The sequence below is a fragment of the Tamandua tetradactyla genome, chromosome 7 (assembly GCF_023851605.1).
Source record: "Tamandua tetradactyla isolate mTamTet1 chromosome 7, mTamTet1.pri, whole genome shotgun sequence".
Taxonomy (NCBI): Eukaryota; Metazoa; Chordata; class Mammalia; order Pilosa; family Myrmecophagidae; genus Tamandua; species Tamandua tetradactyla.
Window position 1 is genome coordinate 168,492,338 of NC_135333.1, and position 25,116 is coordinate 168,517,453.

A 25,116-nucleotide genomic window follows, 5' to 3' on the forward strand; every position below is an offset into this window, starting at 1 on the left:
CCGCCAATCGCCGCCGCGCTTCCTCCCGCCGCCGGCCAATGGCCGCGCGCGTTCTTGGGGCGTGGGCGAAACGGCTGCTCTCCCCTCGCCGCTGGTGTGTGGGTTGGGGTGGCCGCGGGGGCTCGGTCTTGGCCTCGCTCGTCCCTAGTTCTGCACCGAGGGCTTTTGTGTCCGGCCTTTCCTTCGCTTTGTGTCTGCTTGGCTCCGCGGCGCTCCTCTCGGGGGAGCTTGGAGGCGGCAGCGCGGCCCCCAGCGAGGAGAGAGCGGCGGCTGTGACGGCTGCGGGGTAGGAGCTTTGCCGCCGAGATGCCGGAGTTCCTAGAAGACCCTTCGGTGCTGACGAAGGAGAAGTTGAAGAGTGAGTTGATCGCCAACAACGTGACGCTCCCGGCCGGGGAGCAGCGCAAAGACGTGTACGTGCAGCTCTACCTGCAGCACCTCACGGCGCGCAACCGGCCCGCGCTCGCCGCCGGCGCCAACAGCAAGGGGCCTCCGGACTTCTCCAGCGACGAGGAGCGCGAGCCCACCCCGGTCCTCGGCTCCGGGCCGGCCGCTGCGAGCCGAGGCCGCGCCGCCGTCGGCAGGGTAAGGACACTCTGCCCCGCCGAGCCGCGTCCCGCCCGGCCGGGTCCACAAAGGCGGCTTTGGCGGTTGCCGCCGCGCGCGCGCCCGCCCGCGGCCCCTCCTCCCCTGCCTTCCCCCGCGGGCCGCGGGGTGGCGGGCTGTGGAAGGGGAGGGCGCCGCAGGTGCGGGCCCGGACGCGGGAGCCCCAGGGCGCGCGGTTTGGCCGGTGCGCTCGGAGGCGTCGAGTGGTGCGCGGGCTGTGGTCTCGGCGCCCTCGGCCGCCGGCGTCGGGAGGTGGGCTTTGGAGGAGACCTGGGGCGCTTGGCCGCGAGCGCCTAGGCAGGGTCGAGCGGTTTCCCGCGTCGTTGGCCCCGGTGACGGTCCCCGCGGCTCGGAGCGCCCCCTGGGGGCAGCCGGGGGCGTGCTCGTTCCCTCCCCGCGCGCCGCGGGATTCCCGCCTTTTTCTGCTTTTGCATAGGGAGGGCTTTTTGAACCGTGTATGTTTTTCTGTGTCTTTTACTCTCTTCCAGCCACCTGCCAGCTTTGGGGGGCAACTTCAACTAAAATGGGCTTTTTAAAATGTAACACTTTTAGACGCTTAAATATCTGAGCATTGTAGTTACTGAGGACCTGGGGTGGTTTTAGACTCAAATCTTTGAAAATTGTGGTTTCCGAAGATTTGGGGTGGCTTTTGTTTTGTGTTTTTGGTAAATTTTACCCGAGGAGAGGAAGAGGAAGACTTAGGGGTCAGGAAAACTGTTTGACATTGTGCTATTTCAATATTGCAATTTGAAATGTCCGATCCTGAGTACATTTAAGAGTGCTCTCAGGAAATGCATATTTTGTTTGGTTTTTATATATTTTGTTGGCTTGAATCCGCCTAGGGTTAGGCTTCAAATCATGATAGAGTGTAGTTAGAAGTAGTGATTGGTGTGTACAATTGAATGTGGAGTTTGGAGGTCTTGTTATCCGTTACTAGCACAATTCAGTATTCCTCCCTTCAAAGTTTACAACCCTCTGTGTTGGGTGATTTTAATTTTAAAAAATATCTGTGGTGTTTCCCTGCGCTACCCAGGTGGAAGTAGAAGAGATTGAATAGACGTGAAATTTAACTGAAAATCTTAGTTTAATCTTTAAAGAAATTAATCTCTTAAATTAGTACTTGGTAAAGAATAGTGCCAAATAAATACTTGTTCAGTAAGTAAAAGACTAATCCCACCTTACTGTTCCTGGTTGCTTGGTTTTTTATGGATTGGAAGAAAGGGATTTTATCTCTCCATAATTAATATAAATTTACTTTTGAAGTAAATCATAGCCATTATCCAATTTTCTCCTCCCTTTGAAAAAAAATAATGAACTATTTTAATAAAGATTTGCTTGAAAATGAAATATTTTCGGTTTAAAGCAGCACACTTTAAAAACAACAGGGCTTCTGTAGAATCCTGTATTTGCCTCCTACAAATGCATTCTTGAACCATGGTAATTTTGTTTGTATGCCTATAATCAAGTGGTTATTCATTATTATTTATTAATTTTGAAAAGAAAGATTCACTTTTTATGGAAAACCATCTCGTTTTGTTGTTTTCCCTTCAACAACTTTGCCTATTCTGCCCTGTACTTTGGTGGCAGCGAGGGGAGGAGAAGACCTGAATATAAGATGTTAAATCTCAGTTCAGTTATCCGACTTTTTTGAGTGCTTACCATGTTCTTTAAACTAGAGAGCCATTTCTGCAGGCCGTACCCACCCCACAATAATTTCATCTTGGAATTTTTTAATGATGATTATGTTTACTCGTGTTACTTCCAGAGATTTCCTATTGTTAGTCAACTTGGTCAAATTTGGGGTGAAAAGTAATTAACATTCTAAGAGTGCCTACTGTGTCCAGTACAATGCTAAGCATTCTATGTCTTATTTAATGTTTTGATTAGTTCCGTATAGAGAAGAATTATTTTCTAACCATAGATTTGTCATCTCTACCTTTGAGTATTTACAATGCAAAAACGTGTACCCTTGACTTAATGGTGCTAACAACATTAATCTTGGTAGTTGGTCAGTAGCATCATTTTCAGTTTTAAAACACATTAAATATGAGTTATAATTTAACTTAGGATTCTGACAGATGCTTTTAGCAGGCACAGAGAATACCTTGAATTTACATGAGGCATTTATAATAATTGGTACAGAAAATTATTCTGCATTTTGAATGTCATATATATGTTTTAGTCATTGTTAACCATATGTAATAGTGTAGTCACGTTTCTTTTTTTTTTTTCCCTTATGCCAAGCAAGCGATCTTTTTCTTTTCTTTTTTTTAGTTGTGAAAAGCAATAAATTTCAACACAACATTAGTTATAGAACAAACAGATTTCAGAGTCTGGTATGGGTTACTATTCTGCAAGTTTAGGTTTTTAATTCTGGCTGCTCCAAGACACTGAAGACTAAAAGAAATATCAATATAATGGTTCAGCAGTCATACTCATTTGAGAGTCCTATCTTCTCTGTTATAACTCTGCCTTCTCCTTGATCTTTCTCCTAAAAGAATCACGGTTCTTGAGAGAATATTCTTTACAATCTAGGAGAAAGCCAAATTGTTCTAAATAAACTTTGTGCTTGAGACTGGCAAATAAGGTAGATCTTGGTGAATTTCTAAACAAATCAAACAGTAACATGGGTTTGCCTAAGATTAAATATTTGCATAGTTTAATATGCAGTGAGTTTGTGAGAAACTTTTTTTGCTACTATCTACTTTTTATTGTTGTAACATGTAAAATTTGCCATTTTAACAATTTTTGAGTGTAATTCAGTGGCAGTTACTTTTTTCCCCCCTTAGTGACTAATGAAGTTGAACATCTTTTCATGGCCATTTTTTAAATTTTGTTTTGTTTATGATACATAACCACATACAAACACAAACATTCTTACCATATGATCATTATATTCTTGTTATATAACCAGTAACTCACAAATCATCACATAATTGTATATTCATCATCATGATCATTTCTTAGAACATTTGCATCAGTTCAGAAAAAGAAAAAATTTGTACGTACCATACCCCTTACCCCTCCCTTTGGTTGATCACTAGCATTTCAGTCTACTAAATTTATTTTAACATTTGTTCCTCCTATTATTTATTTTTTTTTAATCCATATGTTTTACTCTTCTGTCAATAAGGTAGATAAAAGAAGCATCAGACACAAGGTTTTTACAATCACTCAGTCACACTGTGAAAGCTGTGTCATTATACAATCATCTTCAAGGAACATGGCTACTGGAACACAGCTCTACATTTTCAGGCAGTTCCCTCCAGCCTCTCTAAACTAAAAAGGTGATATCTATTTAATGCATAAGAATAACCTCCCGGATAACCTCTCGACTCTGTTTGGAATCTCTCATCCATTGACTCTTTATTTTGTCTCATTTCTCTCTTCCCCCTTTCGGTGGAGAAGCTTTCTCAGTCCCTTGGTGCCGAGTCCCAGCTTATTTTAGGATTTCTGTCCCATGTTGCCAGGAAGGTCCACACCCCTGGGAGTCACGTCCCATGTAGACAGGAGGAGGGCAGTGAGTTTGCTTGTTATGTTGGCTGAGAGAGAGAGGCAACATCTGAGCTACGAAAGAGGTTCTCTGGGGGTGACTCTTAGGCCTAATTTTAAGTAGGCTTAACCTATCCTTTGTGGGGTTAAATTTCATATGAACAAACCCCAAGACTGGGGGCTCAGCCTATTGCTCTGGTTGTCCACACTGCTTGTGAGAATATCAAGAATTCTCCACTTGGGAAAGTTGAATTTTTCCCCTTTCTCACCATTCCCCCAAAGGAACTTAGTGGCTATTAGTTTTACAATGGCGTGCTGCCATCCCCATCTTCTATTATTAAAACTTTTCCTTACCTAAAGCTAACTCTACCTGTTAAGCAGTAACTCCCCATTCTCCCCTCCCCCAAGACCCTGGTAACCCTTTTCTAAAATTTTTTTTCTTGATATTTCATATAAGTGGAATTATACAATTATCTGCCCTTTCATGTCTGACTTATTTCCTTTAGCATCATATTTTCTAAAAGCTCTGTCCATGTTGTCACATATATCAGAACTTCGTTCTTTTTATGGCTAAATAATATTCCATTGTACTATATACCAGAGTTTATCCAACATTTGAGTTGTCTCCACCTTTTGGTTCTTATGACTAATGCTGTGTATATATGTTTGAGCTCTGGCTTTCAGTTTTGGAGGATATATACTTAAATGGAAACACTGAGTCATCTACTAATTACATGTTTAAATTTTTGAGGTACCACCGAACTGTTTTCCACAGTAGTTGCACCATTTTACATCTCCACAGGTATTGTGCGAGAGTTCCAATTTTTTCACATTCTTGCCAACACTTGCTCTTTTCTGTTTTTGTTTTGTTTTTATTAATAGGCATCACACCAGTAATGGGTGTGAGTGGTACATTGTGGTTTTGATTTGCATTTCCCTAGTGCTTAATGATGTTAAGCACCTTTTCCTGTGCTTATTGGTCATTTATATCTTCTTTTGAGAAATGCTTGTTCTAGTTCTTTGCCTCTTTTTTTTTTTTTTGTATACTGTATGGGGGGGTGGTCACATTTCATTGTTTTTCCATGTAAGTATCTTGTTATTGCAGCACCATTTCTTGAATTTTTGTTTGTTTGTTTGTTTTGGGAATTGCATGGGCTGGAAATCAAACCCCATCTTCCTCATGGCAGGAAAGAATTCTACCAGTGCACTACTGTTGCACCCCCCACCCTTTGCCAGTTTTTTAATTGGGTTGTTTGCCTTGTTGATTTGTATGAATACTTTTAATTAAAGGAGACATTGTTTCATTTTGGCCATCACCCTGGTATTTTTATATTCACTTGGTGCGATATAACAAAAGTATTTACATGTTGAAAATTTGATTTTGGTTTTTAGTTTTCTTTATTTCCAAGCCTATTTAAAAAAAATTATATGCATCTTGATGATATCAGTAGTTTTAGGTGTTGAGATTATCCAGATTGTAGACACAAACATTTACAGAGTTGGCAATTTGCCATTTTGTTCCAGGGTGCAAAGTAGAAAGTAGTCATTTGGGATCTGGTGGAGCATAGCATTCTTTTTTAAGGGCAGTCCAGGTTTACATAAAAATAATGCAGAAAGTAGAATTTCCATATATCCTTCACTCTCTCTCTCTCACACACACACACACACACACACACACACACACACACACACACAGTTGTCTCTGCTGTTAACATTTGTAACACGTATCGTTCTTGAATGCTCCAGTCTAGTGTGTTAATGAGTTTTTGACTAAAAGTATATAAAGATGTGGAATAGACCCATAAAAAGAATGTTAGCAATATTAAATGTTAATTAAGTCACAACATACAGTAAAATGTTAAATGTAAGGACTTTGAATCAGAAAGCGATAGATGCCCATTCCAGGGTTGCCACTGATTCAGATGACCTTGAACAGCCACAGCATCTCTTAATTTTCACCACTAAAGTAGGAATTATCAGATAGCTACATTTAATAAAGTTGAGGACTACATGAGAGTACATATGTGAAGTGTCTAGTGCTCAGTAATTTATACCTGTCATGTGATTTCTGAAGTTTTTGTCTTTAATACAAGAGGAATACAATCTAAAGTTACTGTAATAAATTTTTCAGAATTGGATGCTGTAAGTATGCAAAAGTAATGTATAGAATCTGTAGCATGAAAATTACCTGAGTTAGCTCTGTGAGCTTGGACTTCAGTTTATTCACTTTAAAAAAATGGGATAACAGTATCTATGTCATAGAATTGTTAGGAGTCAATAAATTAATACTTACAACTAGCTTGCTACATAATAAGCGTTCAGTAGAGTCCACTTTTAGTGTAATTATTACATTTATTACCTGAGCTAGTAAAGTTGGAGTTTAATGAAATTAGAGTAGCTCATAGTACCTATTATTGAGCTGTTAAATGTTAAACTTGTAAAAGACTGTTAGAGATCATCTGGTAGCTAGGAAGAAACTGAAGAACAGTGCCTGTCACATTAGTAAGTAGGTACTTGATATTTTTGACTGAATGAAGCCCTAAGTGGTTAGAGTCACTTAAAGTAACAAAAGTTGTCTGGAGGCAGAAATCAATGCAAATAGTTCCTCTTGAATGAAACTGCTGTCTTTATAATCATGTTACGGTATGCTCCCTATCTCCCAATTTTTATTAATACTAAATTTTATATTTTGTAAGATGGCATTTTTCTGGAATTTTCTTCCTGTAGATGAAAAAAAATCTGGTAGCCTATTATGGCTAATTCATGTAATTATGCTCTCATTCATGTACATTACAGAAAATTAACTGGCCCCTTATTTAAGATTACTTTGTACAGCTAAGTTTTTCATTGTTTTAAGGAAAGAGTAAGGATGTTGGTTTCTTAGTTTGATTTGATAAGCTTAATAAATGAGTTTTCAAAAATAAGAGACTTCTTTTCCCTCCCTAGATTGCATTTTAATTCATTCATTCTTTTGACAAAACTTTTTGAATGTCTAGTCCTGCCTAGGTACTTTTTTTTTTTTTTGATTAAAAAAGTGGGATACAAAAATGAGTGAGACCTGCTCCTGCTTTCTGCTGTACTCTTGACTGCATCCAAATCACCTGAGACACTCATTAAAAATACAAATTCTCAGGCTCAAGAATAAGAATCAGACTTGAGTCGGACTTTTTAAAATAGTGGTAGCTTTTCTAAAAATTTTAGATTTTAAGTGTGAGATTTGGAGACTATTGCTTAAGGAGTTTACCATCTTAGGAAGATAAAGCCTGTATACAAATAACCAATACAAAATAGGTGGAATATAGTGATGGGTGTCAAAAGAGTTCTTTAAATCATCAGGCTATTGAAAGAAGTTGAAATTCCTGGATGTTCTGTTGATAGGAAAATTTGAACATTCTTAATGGTGAGAGGGATTATCTAAGGTAATATGAACCTGATCTTTTTTTCTACTGAAGTATTTGTGTTATATAATGGAGTTTTTCTCTTCAACTTATCGGCTACTTTTTGGAAAATTCAAGTTGGTCACCGAAATGGGTTGTCTGTTTCATTAAAACAATAAATTTCTCTAGATAAGTAAAGCCTTTGAATGTAGATCTCTTAGACTCTAGGCAAATTTATTTTGATATCAAGGTATGGATTGGTTCAAGATTTGAGCCTGGTAATTCTAAATCAGTGCAGTATGTGTGTATCTTAATCTTCTGAACATGCCCTTTCTGTAGCTTTTCACTGCTATTTTTTACCATAATAATGATTTCTCTTGAATTGACATAATTGTTCTAATCAGCCAATCTTAAAGAAAATTTCTCAAATCTTGTGATACTTGAAGTATTTCAAATTTTCATTTGTTAAAAACATAGAAATTATAATACACGGTCAAATAATGCCTGATTTGTTTTTCCTCAGCGTCATCAGGAAGTAAGTAGCCCATACAGCTTTATAATTTTAAGCAGTTTGGGTAAAGTATTTCATGATGCATGTTGCCCTTTCTGCTTCCTTTAATACTAATTTGGGCCTAAATTGACGTTGATTGATCTTTGTGACGGGCGTTTTTGTTCATATTCTGGTGCTTTCTAGGAGTGTTCCCATACTTTTGCTCCTTTCACCTGTTTGATCTTGAACATTTATATAGTTTTTCCAGTAAATACTGCCATTGTGTAAATTATTTTAAGAATTCCTTTTCGTATCGTTAGTGAAATGGTTGATCCTGAGGTTCGTGACAAAGCTGTGTCAAAGATGATATTTGACCATGAAGTCCGTTTAACTTCCTTCAAGAATCACAAACTGACTACTAAAGTAACTGTGTTATAAGGAGGTATTCATTTTGGCTTCCTAAGTTCTGATATATTTGCTTAAAGGAAATCATTTTTTTTATATAACTAGTATAAACTTGTAGTAGTAAAGTCTTAAGTTTTCTTCTGGATTAATTTAAATTTAAGGATTACCAAAACAGGTGAGTAGTAAATTACATATATGGTATTTATAATTATCTGGCTTCACTTAGCAACCTTCACACTGGTCTGTCTCCCTCGCCATTAGGAGTTTAACACTTTAAGAAATGCATTGTGTTAGTCAGGGTTCTCTGGAGAAACAGAACCAACAGGAGAGATCTGTAAATTTGAGATTTATAAAGGTATCTTACGCAACCATGGGAATGGAAGAGTCCAAAGTCGGTTGTGAAGCTGGCAGCTCCAATGAAGGGTCTGGATGAACTTCACAGGAGAGGCTTGCTGGCTGAAGAAGCAGCGAAAGAGTCTTTCTCTTCCTTAAAAGCCTTCATTCAGCTGATTAGATTATCTATCTGACCTTTTTGGGGGGCTGCCTTAGTTGATCACAAGTGTAATTAGCAACAGATGCAATCGACTAGCGATTTAATCAACCGGCCATGAAATATCCTTGAAGCAGTGCCCAGGCCAGAGCTTTCTTAACAAGACAACTTGGTGTAATCATTTGGCCAGTTTGACACCAGAACCTAACCATCACATGCTATATGAATTTTAAGTTATTTAAAAGAAAACAAGCATGTTATTGATTATAATACAAGATATATAAGATAGTCCAAAGTCATTTGGTTTTAATTTCAATTTGCTGTCTTGGATTTTTGATGCCACAATCTCCACTTTACTTCCATAATCCAAAACTAACTGTTTAAACATTAATGTCTGTAAAATTGGATTACTGGCTTGGGTGTTATATTTGTATAATTAGAATTGAACATAGAAAACTTCTTCAAATAATCTGTTGCTTTTAGCTTTTAATTTAATCAAATCACTCAGAATTCATGAAACTGAATCTGCTTGAAAGTAAATTTGCATATTTATCACAATAATTGTATACAGTGTTATTTATATAAGTATAATGAAGTTGTCCTAATTCTTGTGAAAAATAATGGACTTTGTTCACAGAAAGCCACAAAGAAAACGGATAGACCCAGACCAGAAGATAAAGATGATCTAGATGTAACAGAACTTACTAATGAAGATCTTCTGGATCAACTTGTGAAATATGGAGTGAATCCTGGTCCTATTGTAGGTAAGTTAATAAAATTTCAAATACCTTTACTGTGAATCATTACCCCAAATTGTTTCTCCAAGAGTTTGGGTTCCCTTAGCCAGTCCATCCTTAATCAGTTACATGATTAGGACCTTAGCTTCCTAAACTATAAATGAGAGAATTGAAATCGGTGATTTCTACCTGTGTTGTTGAGATTATTTCACATGGTGCACATCATGCTACCTCGTGAGACCATATCGGTCTAGTTATTTTCAGTATGTGGCAGCTGAGGAAAAACTGAGATAATATAGCTGGCCACTTTCATCCAGACCAGTAAATTACTGACAGACTTGTGAATAGAACTCAGTTATTCATTTCTAGTATACTACCCTTTTTTGGTTATCTTTTTTTAAAAACACCTTATCTCAATTGGAACTCAAGAGTGATACCTTTAAGAACAAACATTGGATTTCCATCATTAGGTTACTTCTAAGTGGTGATGATTTGCAAGGCTGATTGTGCTTTCGTTTTTTAGGGTCTTAGCAGTACCTTCAAGATGAGAGAAGCCCGTTTTGATCTTAATTGTGTAACATTTTGAGTTTTAGGAATTTGCTTTTTTGTAGAGGTGTAGATACAAACAAGGATTTAGAATGTGTTCATTTTTTAAAAATGAAATTTATTATTTCATTTCCCAATGAATATAATTGCCAATAGATATTTGATATTCTTTTTAAATTTTCATTTAAAATTCCAAAAAGGAGACAGTGAAAAATGTATATTATATATCAACATATACTGAAGTTAGAAGTTAGTATGCCATTTGTTCATCTTAAGACTACTTAGGCAACCTTTCTAGATACATGTATCTAAAGTGATTCATTGTCCTTTTACCCAGCTTATAGAAATAAGGGAATGATACATAACTAGTGTAAAACGGAGGGAAAGCTATTTTTTATTTTAAATTGTCACTAATGATGAAGTGTATTAAGAATTTGTTTATAATTAATTTTAATTTGCTGTGTAATTGGTATGTGATTTTTTTTTCCATAAAAGTTCATTTTAACTTTAGAGAAGTTATATTTAGATGTGATTTGTGGGACTCTTTTTTTTTTCCTGGTAACTCAGTGGCTATTTATAGGTAGATTGATCTTTTAGAGTACTGGATTTTGATCGTGGTAATTCTTTAGGGAGGTACAGTCTGTTTATAAAAGTATTTCTCTACATAAGCAAATACTAAAACAAACAAAACTCACGATGTAGATTGGAAAACCTACAAAGTCAAAATTCAAAGCCTAAGACAAGATGGAGAGCTCTTTCAGTTTAAAATATTGAATCCTACATGGACAGAGTAAAATCTATATCAATCTACTATCTGTTCCATGCTTTTAAAAGAAACATTTATGTAATCGTATGTTAAAATCCCAGAAAAACATCTATTTTAGAGAGAAGTGTCCATTATATAGTATTTTTTTTAAGCACTAAAGTTTAGAAAAGGAAAGTACAGACCTAATTTTTAAATGTTGCTAGGGATAGTGCCTTAATTTGACCTTAAAATAAGTGAAAATGTTAAAATATAAAGTCAAGTTAGTAGCAGGAAAATAAATATATAAGAGCAAGCAAAAACAGTAACTAAATGAAGAATTATATGACAGCACCAGCTTCTAAAGCAAGTTCCACCTTAATAATACAGGGACAACCAGAAAGCTGTATGAGAAGAAGCTGCTGAAACTGAGGGAACAAGGAGCGGAATCCAGGTCCTCTACCCCTGTGCCAGCAGTTCCTTCTTCAGCAGAAAACACAAGGCAGAACGGGAGCGACGACTCTGACCGATACAGTGACAATGAAGAAGGTAAAATTTAAAGTGGTGTTTGTAAAATAAATGTAGGGTTGGTTTTTGTTTTTGTTTTCAGATTTATTTTAAGATACAGTGACCATGAAGAAGGTAGATTTTAAAATATTAGAAAGACGTAAAGTTTTTCACATCATTAAAGTAATCTTCCAGGTAATTTGATTTAAATACTCATTGTTAGAATTCTAAGAAACTGAAAAGTACAAATATCTAATCTTCACGATCCAAAACTGCCTATTAACTTTTCAGAGAATAAAATACTACGAAATTCCTCTGTTGACCCATTCCCATTATCACCTTCGCGAAAGTAACCACTATCATTAATTTGGTGCTTGTCTTTCCAGTCCATTTTTCATACTTTTATATATATATATATTTACCTAAAACTTTATATAAATATCTTGGTAAATAAATATTATCACTTTTCTTTATTCCATATTATATTTTTTGAGCTCTTATCTTAATGATCTATTACATATATGTCTGATTTATTCCCTGTAATTAATATATGTAGTAACATTTGAATATGGCATATTTTCCTATTCTCTATTGGTAGACATTTAAATTGTTTACAGTGTTTGCTAGATAATCCGGTTTTAAGGAAACTTTAAATATTTTATACATACTCTTAGTGGACTATACTATTTTAAGAAAAATTTGCCGTGATATTTAAATACTTTTGGGAATAGAAAATGAATTAAATGTCCATTTAAAAATTATTAGTAATATAACTTGATGTTTATAAGCCTTTAAATCATATGATTTATGAACGGATTCTTAATTAGTTCATAAGTTCTTAACTGATTAAAATTAAAGTTATTTTAATCAGATTTTAATTTTATGCAAATTGCCCATATCTCCCTAAGAATTCCCTGCCAGGGCATAGTCTACAAATTGGTTGTTCAGAACATGCAATATAGAGCCTTTTTCCTTCAACAGCACTATTTTAGCAAGGAGGCAAAGAATAAAATCAGCTCAAACACAAGTAATGCTTAAACTTCCTGCCTCTTTTGCCTCTACAGGAAAGAAGAAAGAAAACAAGAAAGTGAAGTCCACTAGGGATTTTGTTCCTTTTTCTGAACTTCCAACTACTCCCTCTGGTGGATTTTTTCAGGGTATTTCTTTTCCTGAAATCTCCACCCGTCCTCCCTTGGGCAGGACTGAACTACAGGCAGCTAAGAAAGTACATACTTCTAAGGGAGACTCACCTAGGGAACCTCTTATTGCCACAACCTTGCCTAGCAGGGGACAATTGGAGAAGTTAGCTTCTGGAGGGAATTTGTTTATTTCCTCCAAGTCTAGTCATGATAGGTGTTTAGAGAAAAGTTCTTCGTCATCTTCTCAGCATGAACTCGCTGCCATGTTGGTCTCTGCTGCAGCTTCTCCTTCACTGACTAAAGAAACCACCAGTACTTGTTATAAAGCCATATTAGAAAATATTTGCTGTGGAGAGAAAAGTCAAATTCAACCATTATGTACTGAAAGGTCCCATATTTCAGATCAATCAGTTCTTCCCAGTGAAAGGAAGGAAATAGAAGAGTTTGAGAGATCACAGGTCATTTCCCCACCCCTTGCTCAGGCAATCAGAGATTATGTCAATTCTCTGTTGGTCCAGCGGGGGGTAGCTAGTTTGCCGGGGACTTCTTCCTCTGTACCCCTACTGGATGTAGAAAACACATGGAAAAGAATTAATCGATCTAATTTTCAAGAAACTGAATCCCTTTCTCCTCCACAAAAACGCCCTAGACGCACTGAAAAGTCAGTCGAGGAAAGGGATTCAGGATCCTCTGTGGCATTTCAAAATTTATCTGGAGATGAAAATATGTCTTCTTTTGCTAAAACTGTTGTCTCTCATTCACTTAATATCTTAGGCATAGAAATGTCTAAGGAATTACAACATGATAAAATAAATGCCTCAGAACTGTCTTTTCCTCTCCATGAATCTGTTTTAAAAGCAATTGAAGAGGAGTGGCAGCACATTGACAGACAACTGCCTTCATTGGCATGCAAGTATCCGGTTTCTTCCAGAGAGGCAACACGGATACTATCAGTTCCAAAAGTAGACGATGAAATCCTAGGATTTATTTCTGAAGTCACTCCAGCAGCAGGTATTCCGGCAGCCTCTGCTGAGTCTTGTGATAAACAGTTGGACTTAGCACTCAGTAGAGCATATGAAGCTGCAGCATCAGCATTACAGATTGCAACCCATACTGCTTTTGTAGTTAGGGCGATGCAGGCAGATGTTAGTCAGGCTGCACAGATTCTTAACTCTAATCCTAATCATATGCCCCAGGCACTTGGAATTCTGAGCAAAACATACGATGCAGCCTCATTTCTTTGTGAAGCTGCATTTGATGAAATGAAAATGGCTGCCCGTGCCATGGGATCTTCCACTATGGGTCGCAGATATCTCTGGCTGAGGGATTGTAAAATTAATCCAGCTTCTAAGAATAAGCTGGCGGTTACTCCTTTTAAAGGTGGAACATTATTTGGAGGAGATGTATACAAAGTAATTAAAAAACATGGGAAAAAACACTGATAAAGTTAAAAATAAAGATATCTAATCTTTGATATGGAGAAATTAGTACCTCTATGCCAAAATTTTCTTTTAAAATCTTTTTAGTCTTTGTGTTAATTTCAAAGTGTTAAGCTTCTGTCCATCAAATTACAATATAAAAGTAATTGCTTACATAGAATTGCACCTGCCCCATTTTAAAGTTAAGCAGCTAGAAAGCCTAGTACAAACATCTAGATCACGTTTTTATCTTAAATAGTTCACTATTTTCTATTTTATTTTTGCTTTTACAACTCTTCAAAGCTGAGAAAATTACATTAACTGTAATATAAGTAAAATTATCTTACTGTTTAAAAGTACCATATGCATTCTCCTTTATATTAAGGACAAAATTAAACGCTCGTTACACATTGAAAACAATTTTTATTCATTTTGATAGTCCCATCAATATACTTTTTAGAACTTGTCCACATTTTTGCTCTTATTCTCTTGCTTTGTTTTTTATTTATGTCTACAACATGATACTTTATCAACACAGGTTAGATGCAGGTACACAAACTCTTACTCATCTGGAGACAAGGCAAAGGTACCAGAATTTTTAATCTAGAGACACCTTTTAGGTCAATTGACAGGGGTTTTTTGGTAGTAAAACTTTATTGATAAATGCATTGATTTGAATTCTGGTGCACACACCTCTTCATGGATTATTAGCAAACAGTTTATGAATCGGTACCAATCCATTGACGATACTTTGAAAAACACTGTTCTAGAAAACAATAGATAACTCTGGACTAATGCATTCTCACCATCAATTTAGCTTGTCAGACTAACTAGACATGGGTAATTGTCTGAAATTTTTTAATAATACTTTTATTTCAAGGTATGTTAAATAGTTCATGGGTGATTAAGCTTGGCAATCTAAACTTTAAAAGCAAATTTAAATTGTTTTTTTTTAAATCGTACGAAATCATGCTATAAGTGTCTTTATCTGTATAAAGCAATATATTTTCCCCTGTTTTCATTTCTATGATTGTAAGCTGAAACAGTAACTGTAGAAGGCATTTGATATTCATATTTCTTTGTTTTTTTTGGAAAATCGTTTCCTTAAGCCTAAGCGAATACGTTGCCTTGGGGATTTCTCTAATCAATACAGTCAAACTTCTCATGTTCATTTTTGCAGATTTCTGGGGCTAATTTTATTTGTTATTTGTCTTCTGAAATGTACATGTATTCATGTACCTAATACGTGCTTTGTGATTTTTAAAAAATGTATTACTGTAGAATGCTTTTGCAAATTCAATAAAGTTGTTAAATACGAACAGATTTGTGTGGTCTCCAGAAACATGTTGTATGTGTGTTTTATTCTTGGAATTGCAACAAGTTAGATATTTGGATAAATATTCCCTTTCCATTTCAGATTGAAATTCACTTGACATTGCAGTGGTATAATTGACAATATCCTAATGTGTTGTATGCTTTTTCTTCTGTTTGAGGACCATGTTTTTGTTAGCTGTTGGAATCTAAATTTGTAAGAAAATTAATCTTTTTGTTTAAATTTCTAATGCAGTTTTTACTTTGTGCTTTCTGATTCCTAGATTCTGAGTTAACAAAGCATAAGTTTTATAATGCTAAGGGTTATACCAAACACAAATAGATAGAGAGACAGACAGATCCATTAAAAGAAGTTGTTGGGAGATGGGCGGTGTGGAATTGATAGCTCAGTCCTAAGTAATGATTGAACTGTTTGTACTAACTTGATAAAAATCACTATCCAATTTTGGGAAAATTGCAAGGACTCTGACTAGTGCAAGATTGAAAAGTTAGCAAGATACATAATATCTTGACTACTTTTTAGCATAAGTACATTGAGTTCATGCAAAACTAATTTAAGCTTTTGTTTAATAATAGACGCCTATCTCTTGGGTAAGAAAGTAATCATGTAACTTTTAAACTTTGGGATAAAAGAAGTTGTAGAAGTAACAACTGACTTTTATTAATTTTGCTATACCATGATAAATGATCACAAAATTGAGGAAGTTAACTAATTATAAGTCTTAAAAAAATCTGTATCTTCAAATGACAATAGAACCAAGACTAGGAGAAGAGAATGGGAAATTGGGGTCTATGGAAAGATATGTAACTTCAAATTGTTAGGTTAATAAACATCATGGCGACAAGCCAAGAAATATATATATATGGTTTCTGTTCAAAGAAATACTATCTCAGTTTTATCGTGGGTGGGGGAAGGAGTAACTTGTGATTGGTTGTGAAAAAAATTCTGCCTTACCTCCACCTCGGTTGTAGCCAGATGTTTTCGTAATTATATTTAAAAAAATAGGAAAGTTTTAAATTGTACTTGTTTTATCATCATTTCCACTTATCATGGCAGTTATTAGAATTGTTAGAGGCTTGATACCTTATAAGTTTTTTCATTCTTAAAATTCCCTATAGCTTTTCCTCTTCCACATTCCAAATCTTAATAAATTTAATTGGTCCTATAGTAGGAATATATATGAACAAAAGAATGTCAACTGTGTATTTTATATGTTCTTTTTTCCACATTTGTCTTTTAGCAAAAAGCCTCATGGGAACAATTTTAATTCACTTCATGTTTAAGGCTATATATTAGTTCCAGAAAAAGGCAAGGAAAATAAATAGGAAGAAGTTGTGATCAGATTAAGAAATGGGGGAGACAAAAATGGAATAAGATAATAAGGAAGAAAAAATTATTTTATGACAGAAATCACAGTGTATTTTTGTTTATTGAAGTAATACCAGTAGACAAGCTTGTTTTACATATTAATGTACCTAAACCCAGGATTCTTAGTAACATTAAGAATATTATTAATACAAAGGATGACTTTGCAGTTTGTTGTAGGTTTCAGAGAGTAATGACTTCTCTGTTGTTTTCAGACTCTAAAGTAGATCTCAAGCTTGAGAAGAGAGAACCACTAAAGGGCAGAGCAAAGACTCCAGTGATACTCAAGCAAAGAAGATTTGAACACAATCAGGTATGTTTAGTTCTATGGTCGCCATTACAGGTATAAGTAAAACCCTGACAACACTAATCTTGTGTTTTAGCTTTTGGCTAATAGTTGACACCCAGATCCCAGCATAGTCAGTTAATTGTTCATTACATTTTAAAATTAAGTGGCATTAGAAATCTCAACTTTTGTTTTTTGTTCAGTGTATTGTCGCCTGTGCTTACTTTAAATGTTTAATTCGTGTCTTGGATATTTAATTCTGTACTAAAGATAAATCAAATAATTCTTTTTAGAAGGTAGGGAGGAGTATTTTTAAGTCTTGGTCTCTAAATTTCTCACCTTACTTTTAGCTTGGAAGCCAGTTTTCTTCCTTTATCCTAAGTGGAAATAGTGGAAACGTTTTTCTTTTTTGTTGTGAGAGAATCAAGGTACTATTTTTTCAAAAGGAAGTATAGGAAACTAAGAAAACAGATACAGAAATGAATATGTTCACAGAACATGTAGTCTAACATTGATTTGACTGATGCTTTACCAGGCAGCTGTCCTGAGTAATTTTCCTTTTTACTCAATACCTAGCTAGAAGATTTGTCTCATTGGTTATTCATCTTCTGTTTCTCATCTTAAAAATTGCACATCTTCAAGGAAATGTTCTGAATTTCTTAAGCCATGTCACTCTCCTTGTTTGATGTAATAAATTGTAATTTGATGAATTTCTAAGTTATTTGTTAGAAGCAAGCTTGGTGACTGTAGAGAATGTATAGAACATTGAGTGAAGAAAAATTCCATTTAAGATAGAACCAAACACTGGGATAAATATTTTATTGCCTTTTTATCTAGTGTTGTTAGGGAAGAGCTGCAGTAGCATGCTGAAGAATAAGGAAATAACAGAGCAGCAGAAACTAGAAACTTCTGTGAAGAACACTATAAAAGAAGCACTGAGATTTTAGTCCAAATATGATGACAAGATGGTATAGTGCTATCATGAGTATGACTGGTCAGATGATAAGTTAAAAAAAAGTAGGGGGGGAGATGGTACTAAAGATGGGTTAAGGGATAAGTGTTTGAGATGAGAATCTAAAATGAGGAGCAGGATGCATAATCAGAAGAGAGTAGATTTAGGAGATAACAGGCAGACTTGGATGATAGCCCTATGAAAATATCAAACATAATAATTAGAGGAGAGAGTTGAATGACTCTCCAGTCATAGAGGTTTAGCAATTATCAGCGCTTCACCAGTTTTGTTTCCTCTTCCCTCTCGCTTTTTAATTTGCTTTTGTAGTTTTTCTCATTGAAGGATATTAAATCTCTGACTTCATATCATTTTACACACAAAGATCAATATTTCAATTTATAGCTCTATAAGGTGTTTAAAAATACATATAATGACTGCCACTATCATAACTAATAAAATTAATAATTCTATCATGTAACCCATGTTCAAATTCCTCCAGTTGTTTCAGAAATGTCTCTTTTATTTTGAAATTGTTCAAATCAGGATTCACAACACGATCCACAGGTCATTTTTGTGTTTTTTTTAAATTTCTGAAGTCTATAGCTATTCATACTACAAGAGTTCTTCCCTCCCTTCATTAATTTGATGGTGAAATCAGGTCCTTTCTCTTCAAAGCTTCCCACATTTTTTGGCAGATTGCTTCTTTAAATGTTGCATAATTTGCTTTTTTATACCTTGCATTTCCTGTAGAATGGGCGTTAGACTGTAGTGAGTCTGTGCAATAGAAATTTTTGCAATGATAGAAGCGTTCCAAATCTGTGCTGTCCATTGTGGTTGCTACTAGCCACATACAGCTACTGAACAGTTGAAATGTGGTTGGTGTGGCTGAGAAACTAAATGTAATGTGTTTAGTTTAAATAGCCAGATGTGGGTAGGGGCTACCATTTTGAACAGCACAGGTATAGAGGACTGGTGAGATCAGGTAGAGTTTTTTTGGCAAAAATACTTCATAAATAGTGTTAATCCTCCCTAATGCATAATTTCAGGAGACATGTAATGTCTTTTGTTAATGTTAAAATTAATTAGCAATAGGGTCAGATGTCAGAAGCCTAATCTGTCTATTATAAAGTTCCGTCTCAGCCGTTTCATTTAATGGTTCAAACAGCTATTGATGGTATTACCTGGAGCTATTATTTCATTTGAGCTTATACGATAGGGATTTTTCCTTATTGTCTCATTCCTTTGCATTTATTAATTCTAATTCTTTTAAAAGAACTTTTTCTCATGAACTGTTTAGTTACCTTGTATAATATTCAGATAGTTGAGTCAGAATAAATGTTATTTTTTGCCTTTTATATACCAGTTTTCAAAATACAGTGTCCTACCCACTTTGAAGGGTGACCAATAAGATTTTTTTAATATTACTGTTTTTATAGTTTTGATTTGTTTTACTCAGTTGTAGTCATCATTTTTTTTTAATACTCAAATTGTACCTTCTTTAGCCAGGGGAAATTACAAAGTTGCTTCCTATATCCTTTAATTGACCCAGTTGTCTCTGACAGTTGTTTTCTGGCACAGTGAAGTGTCCCAGGCTCATGTTAATTTCCTGCCTCATACCTAAAATCAGCTGTTTTTTCCAAAGGAATCTATTTCTTTTTTGAGGGTTGGAGTGGGGGGTTGTACAATTGTTTACCAATGGGTAAAACTGCCTCAGGGAAGGTCTAGGAAAATATCACTTTACAGCATTGGTACTTATGAATGCGTAACTTTAAAGTGTGGATATAACCATGCAATAACCCTGAAACAAGTACTCAACTCACATCTCAAAGTAGAGAAAAAAAGAAAGGCTATTCTGTATCATTTATTCTGCTTCTCACTATGTAAATTAGATCTGTAGAGAATACAAGAGCTCATGCTGAAGTGAAGCTTTTCTGAGCACAAAGGCTGAAGTCTGAATATCAAAATTTTGAGGAAAAGGTGAATTCTTTATAGAAAAAATTTGACAGAGTGTTTTAACTAATAATTTACATCTTTTCACCACGTTTGTGTAACTTCTTGACATATAAAGCAAGCTGTAAACTTCTAGTTAAACGTGTTTCTATGTTGGAAAATCTTATCCCACTTTGTCAGATCTGGACACATTTGTAGATGGATTCTTTTTGTTGATGAAGGAAAGATTAAGTCCTCTCCCACTTTAAGGAAACAATGAAAATTGGCAATCTCAACACAATAGAAATACTGGTATGCATTCAAACCTTTAATAAATAACTTTTAAACAATCTGTATAAAAATAATCTGTCACTTATTATTTTCTTTTTATGGAAAATGCTATTTGGAGGCTACAGTCTGCGTGTACAGTATACATTCCCACTGATGGTCATTGTTTCTAAACCTTTTCAGTAGGTAGAGGTAGGAAATACCGTTTTTTTAAGAAAAAAATAAGTTATGAGTTTATGGTGATATTTTAAATTTAAGATTTTTAATTTAAGATTATAGGTTATCTAACTTTTGTGTTATATTTGTATCTCTTCGTATCTCTTAAGCTGCATGTCTTGGTTCTTAAAGTATTAATTTTTAATTATCACAATATATATTAAAGTTTCAGAATTAAAATACAGTATTACTACTAATAGGCTGCTAAGTACAATTTTGAAAATTTTTGTTGTAGTTTTTCTTGTTGTTAGGATATATAGTCGAAATATAGTGCTTAAAATCATATAAAGTAATTTTTTTCTTTGTGTGTAAGGCCTCCAGTTTGATGTACAGCTTTACTTTCTAATAGTAAGGATTGCATTTTTCTTTCATGTTTATTTTTTTTTATTTATAATATGTATGTGGTTTCATTTGGACAAAAGGTTGAATCAGAAATCGGGCTTCTCTTCTTATTCAGTCTATCTATAGGTCATCATCTTTATTATTTTTGGTTTATAATTGGTTGCTTTTTTAAAATATGAATAAATACATAGATTATAAAATTGTTCGTGCTTCTCCCTTTTTATACAAAAGGTAGCCTACTTTGCATACTGCTTTTGTACCTTTCTGATTTTAACCAAAACACATCACCTGTAGATCATTACATATCAGTACATAGCCATCTTTCTCATTACTTTATACAACTGTTTATTATTGCATTTTATATATGGACTGTAATTTATTCAGCCAGTGCTTTTGATGAATATTTGGGTTTTTGATTGTATGCTATTATAGAAAATACCACAACAATCTAATGAACAGCCGTTTGCATGTATCATTTCATATTTTTACCAGTTTACCTTTGGGAAATCTAGAAGTGAAATTGCTGGGTCAAATGGTAAATGCATATGTAATTTTGCTAGATATTGCCAACTCCATAGGGGTTGAAACATTTTGGTATTCCCTCCAGCAATGTATAAGTACCTTTCTCTAATAGAGAAATTTGATGCTGCTTAAAAAAAAATTAATATGATTATCCATGTTAGTCATATTTAACCCAAATTGATATTGAGCACTTCAGAGTAAGATAGCTTTTACTTATTTTTGGTTTATTTCTTTTCATAACTTAGTTTTGTAAATTTTTTTTTTTTTTAACTTTTTACCAACTGTGAGTCATAGTATTCTTTAATGGCCCAGCTCCTTCCTATGTTCTTTGTGCCTCACTACCTGATGTCTTCTGAACAACTTTTTACTTGATAGCTTATCAGAAGGCAATGTGAAAAGAATTTTACTTTTTTTTCTGCTATCTCGTAATAAATTCAAGACTTTCTGTAGAACATCTAGCTGGAAATAGATGTCACTGTAATTAATTATTTGGAGCTCCAAAGAATACAGCAATCACATTACTAAATTTAGGTACCAATGAATTTCTTTTTTTAATTAACATATGGTCCATCTTGCCAAATATGACATTGGATTATAATTTTATTATTTTTTAATTTATATTTTCTTCTCAGAGTCACTTGTTAGTGGATTCTGAAAAAAATTAACCTTCAGGATTTTTCCTGGTTATGTGAAAGGTTGTCAGTGAGTTTTTTCTGAAGATTAAATAATTGTAGATTAAATGATGATAACATAGGCTCTGATAAAATTGGATGACATTTCTCAACTTAAGAATTTAATAAATCTGAACAAAAGAAAGTATAAATGATTTACAGTGATTTCCCATTCCCAGCCATCCCCACAATCAGTGAGTTCTTGTGTTTGCTTCCACAGAAGAAAATCTTTAAGTAGAACTTGACCTTTATAGTCAAACATACTAACAAAAATGTAAATGTTTATATATTTTTCATTAACCAAAATTGTTTCAATAACTCCTTGGTAAAAGTGTAAAAGAAAATTGATGAAGAGATTATTCAAAACGTAACAAATGCAAAGTCCTGGAATTTTGTAGGTAACTATTTTAATGAAAAAGGTGTCTTTTTCTACCCTCTTATCTTCATGGATGTAGGTAAAATTATCTGGTCTTTATAATAGGATCAGTTGCAAAACTGATAACTTTATTTAGCCCTTTCAAGTAAGATAACAAGAAACAGTATTAAAAGTAGTTCAGAAGCACTTCACTTTTAAATGCATCATAAATCCATTATTAGTTATATTATCTTAAATCAGTTGTTCTCAACCCTTGCTACACATTATAATCCCCTCAACAACTATAAAAATTAACTATGCCCAGGCCCTTCTGGAAGAAATTTTGATTTAATTGGTCGGAGGTGGAGTTGGGGGCCTGGATATTTTTGAAGTTTACCTGATGATATGCACAGCCGGGGTTGAAAACCTCCAGATTAAATCTATTCTGTTAATCCTATTAGTTCAGAATCTTGTCTGTTAGTCAGCATTTGCTATTTGTGTATGTGTGGTTTGTTTGTGAATTTGTCTTTTGACTAACATTAAGTTTGCATTCAGCAAATATTTACTAACTGATAGTAGAATAAGTCAACCCAAAGATTCAAATTGAGTTAAAGGAAAACTCATATAACAAATTATAAATATAGGTAAATACAAAATCAAATACAAGAAATCGATACATATTGCTGGGTTTGGGGAGTAATGCTTCCAGCCAAATGAGCATATTTCTTAGGTGACTACTTCTGTCATAGGGGTATCTTTCGGCAGAAGATAAGAGTAAAAAAATAAATATATCTTTTAAATAAATAGACATTGACTTGAATATAAAAATACTAGTTTGAAAGCAGAGTGACAGTATCGGCACACTCTACCGTTATACTCGTTGGTGGGTGCTTTCTGGTCAGCTTAAACCAATGCTCCAGTAGGTTCATATGCATGTATGTCTATCACTATCACCTTTCTGTCTTTATGTAGTGAGGAGTAGGTAGCATTGTCCTTTTGCAGTGATGTGTTAGGCCTGCATGTTCATGAAAGGGCGACTACTTGGTTTGCGTTGCTGCCCAATTTTGACGTTTTTTGTTTCTAAAAAGGATTTGACACCCCTTAAATTATAATTTGAACTCTATTTGAATTAATCCTAACCACATGAAAAAATGTTTACTCTATGGTAACAATCATAGAAGTTTGCATTTTTGTCTTAAAAGGAAATTTACTTGATACAGCAAATGACTTTTTCTAAGTCATAATCAGTCTAGTCTTTGTTTAGGCAACCAAAGAGATAGACAGCTGTGATACCAGAGCCATCTAACAGTGAGTCACAAAAGGAGCCAGTGATAATTTATGTACTTTTCCCCCTGCTTTTATTTAATTGGTGACCTACTAGAGATGGACTCTTCAGTGTATTTTAACGTATTTTTAGTGTTGTTTTTTTTTTCCTTTGGTGCCTACATATTAGTTCAATCAATACATTTAAGAAATATTTTGAGGACCTAAGTGTTTACAACTACTAGCTTTTGGAGGTTTGTCTTGGGTTCTCCGTGTACTAATGTGGCCATTATAAAGGTGTTTGATGTTAGAATATGGCTTTTTAATGTGTCGATGCTTGAATAGAGCTATTCTCAAGCTGGAATAACTGAGACTGAATGGACAAGTGGATCTTCAAAAGGCGGACCTCTGCAGGCATTAACTAGGGAGTCTACAAGAGGGTCAAGAAGAACTCCAAGGAAAAGGGTGATGCAAGGCTTATTGCTTAGAATTGGGTTTTCAAATTCGTAGGGTTTTAGTGATTATTTTATATTTATTGTTTTTGTTTTGTTTTCAAACTAACAGGTGGAAACTTCAGAACATTTTCGTATAGATGGTGCAGTAATTTCAGAGAGTACTCCCATAGCTGAAACTATAATGGCTTCAAGCAACGAAACCTTAGTAAATATGTTTCATAAATTGTATGAATGGTGTACCCTTTAATTAGAACTGGGGAGGCGGTGAATTTTGGCAAATCTCGTATTTTCATATTTTAAAATAATTGTGTTTTAAATTTATTTTCCCCATACAGTTCTGAATTGTAGAATTTTTCAGTATAGCAAATTTATATAAATAAATCATTTCATCGTATAAAAATCCTAAGTATTGTAAGGATGCTTTTTGCTAAAAATTTTAAGAATAAGACCTCATAGTGGAAAGCACTTATATGTTCCTGTATAGGCTCTGTGCCCTAAATTTTTATCAAAGGAAACTTGAAAATATTACAGACATAGAAATATCTTTTGTTTCTTTTCTTTTTTTAAGTATCTTTGCTATGTTTGGATAATTCTGAGTCTGAACAATTTGAATCTTGGCAGGTTGTCAATAGGGTGACTGGAAATTTCAAGCATGCAGCTCCTATTCTGCCAATCACTGAATTCTCAGACATACCCAGAAGAACACCAAAGAAACCATTGACAAGAGCTGAAGTAAATGAATAAAATTTAGATCGAGGGCTATCATTCATCTTTAAAGAAGAAATATTTATGTTTGGTTTTTGGAGTGGGAGGGAGCGGAGTTTTCTTTTTTGGGGTGGTATTTATATAAATGTATCTATTATTTTAAAGGCATAGGTTTCTTAGTGAAAATGGAAGTTAACTGATAACATGCATCCATATAGTATGCCATGCTAATATATTCTCTTGCTACTGTGTGCCTGTATCCAGTTTTCAGGGAAGTGGTCATTTGTGTGCTGCTTTGTATGTTGTATATTGTGTTTGTCATGGTGGGTACAGGATTATGAGGGAGGAGGCTACACTCTTATCTTTTAGACTGAAAGGTCAAATAATGAGTTTTTAAAGTGAAATCTGCTGCTTGAACTGATTAACACCTATCTAATTAAGCTTTAATATACTAACTGCATGGTGCATTATAATTTAAATGACTA

At 34.9% G+C, this 25,116-nt stretch overlaps 1 protein-coding gene across 3 annotated transcripts in view; it reads left to right on the forward strand.

Annotated features, from left to right (window-relative positions):
• Positions 1 to 25,116, forward strand: part of LOC143642842 (lamina-associated polypeptide 2, isoforms beta/gamma) — a 28,631-nt gene continuing 3,515 nt past the window's right edge. The window contains exons 1-7 of one of the 3 annotated variants that reach the window (XM_077111723.1): positions 43 to 585; positions 9,498 to 9,624; positions 11,276 to 11,434; positions 16,863 to 16,960; positions 23,817 to 23,936; positions 24,036 to 24,131; positions 24,548 to 24,658. In XM_077111723.1, the coding sequence (XP_076967838.1) occupies positions 307 to 585; positions 9,498 to 9,624; positions 11,276 to 11,434; positions 16,863 to 16,960; positions 23,817 to 23,936; positions 24,036 to 24,131; positions 24,548 to 24,658 (990 nt within the window). In that variant the 5' untranslated portion in view covers positions 43 to 306. Of the gene's footprint in view, positions 586 to 9,497; positions 9,625 to 11,275; positions 11,435 to 12,456; positions 15,273 to 16,862; positions 16,961 to 23,816; positions 23,937 to 24,035; positions 24,132 to 24,547; positions 24,659 to 25,116 lie in introns of those variants that run through there. The other 2 variants (XM_077111722.1, XM_077111724.1) reach the window with 2 other exon arrangements.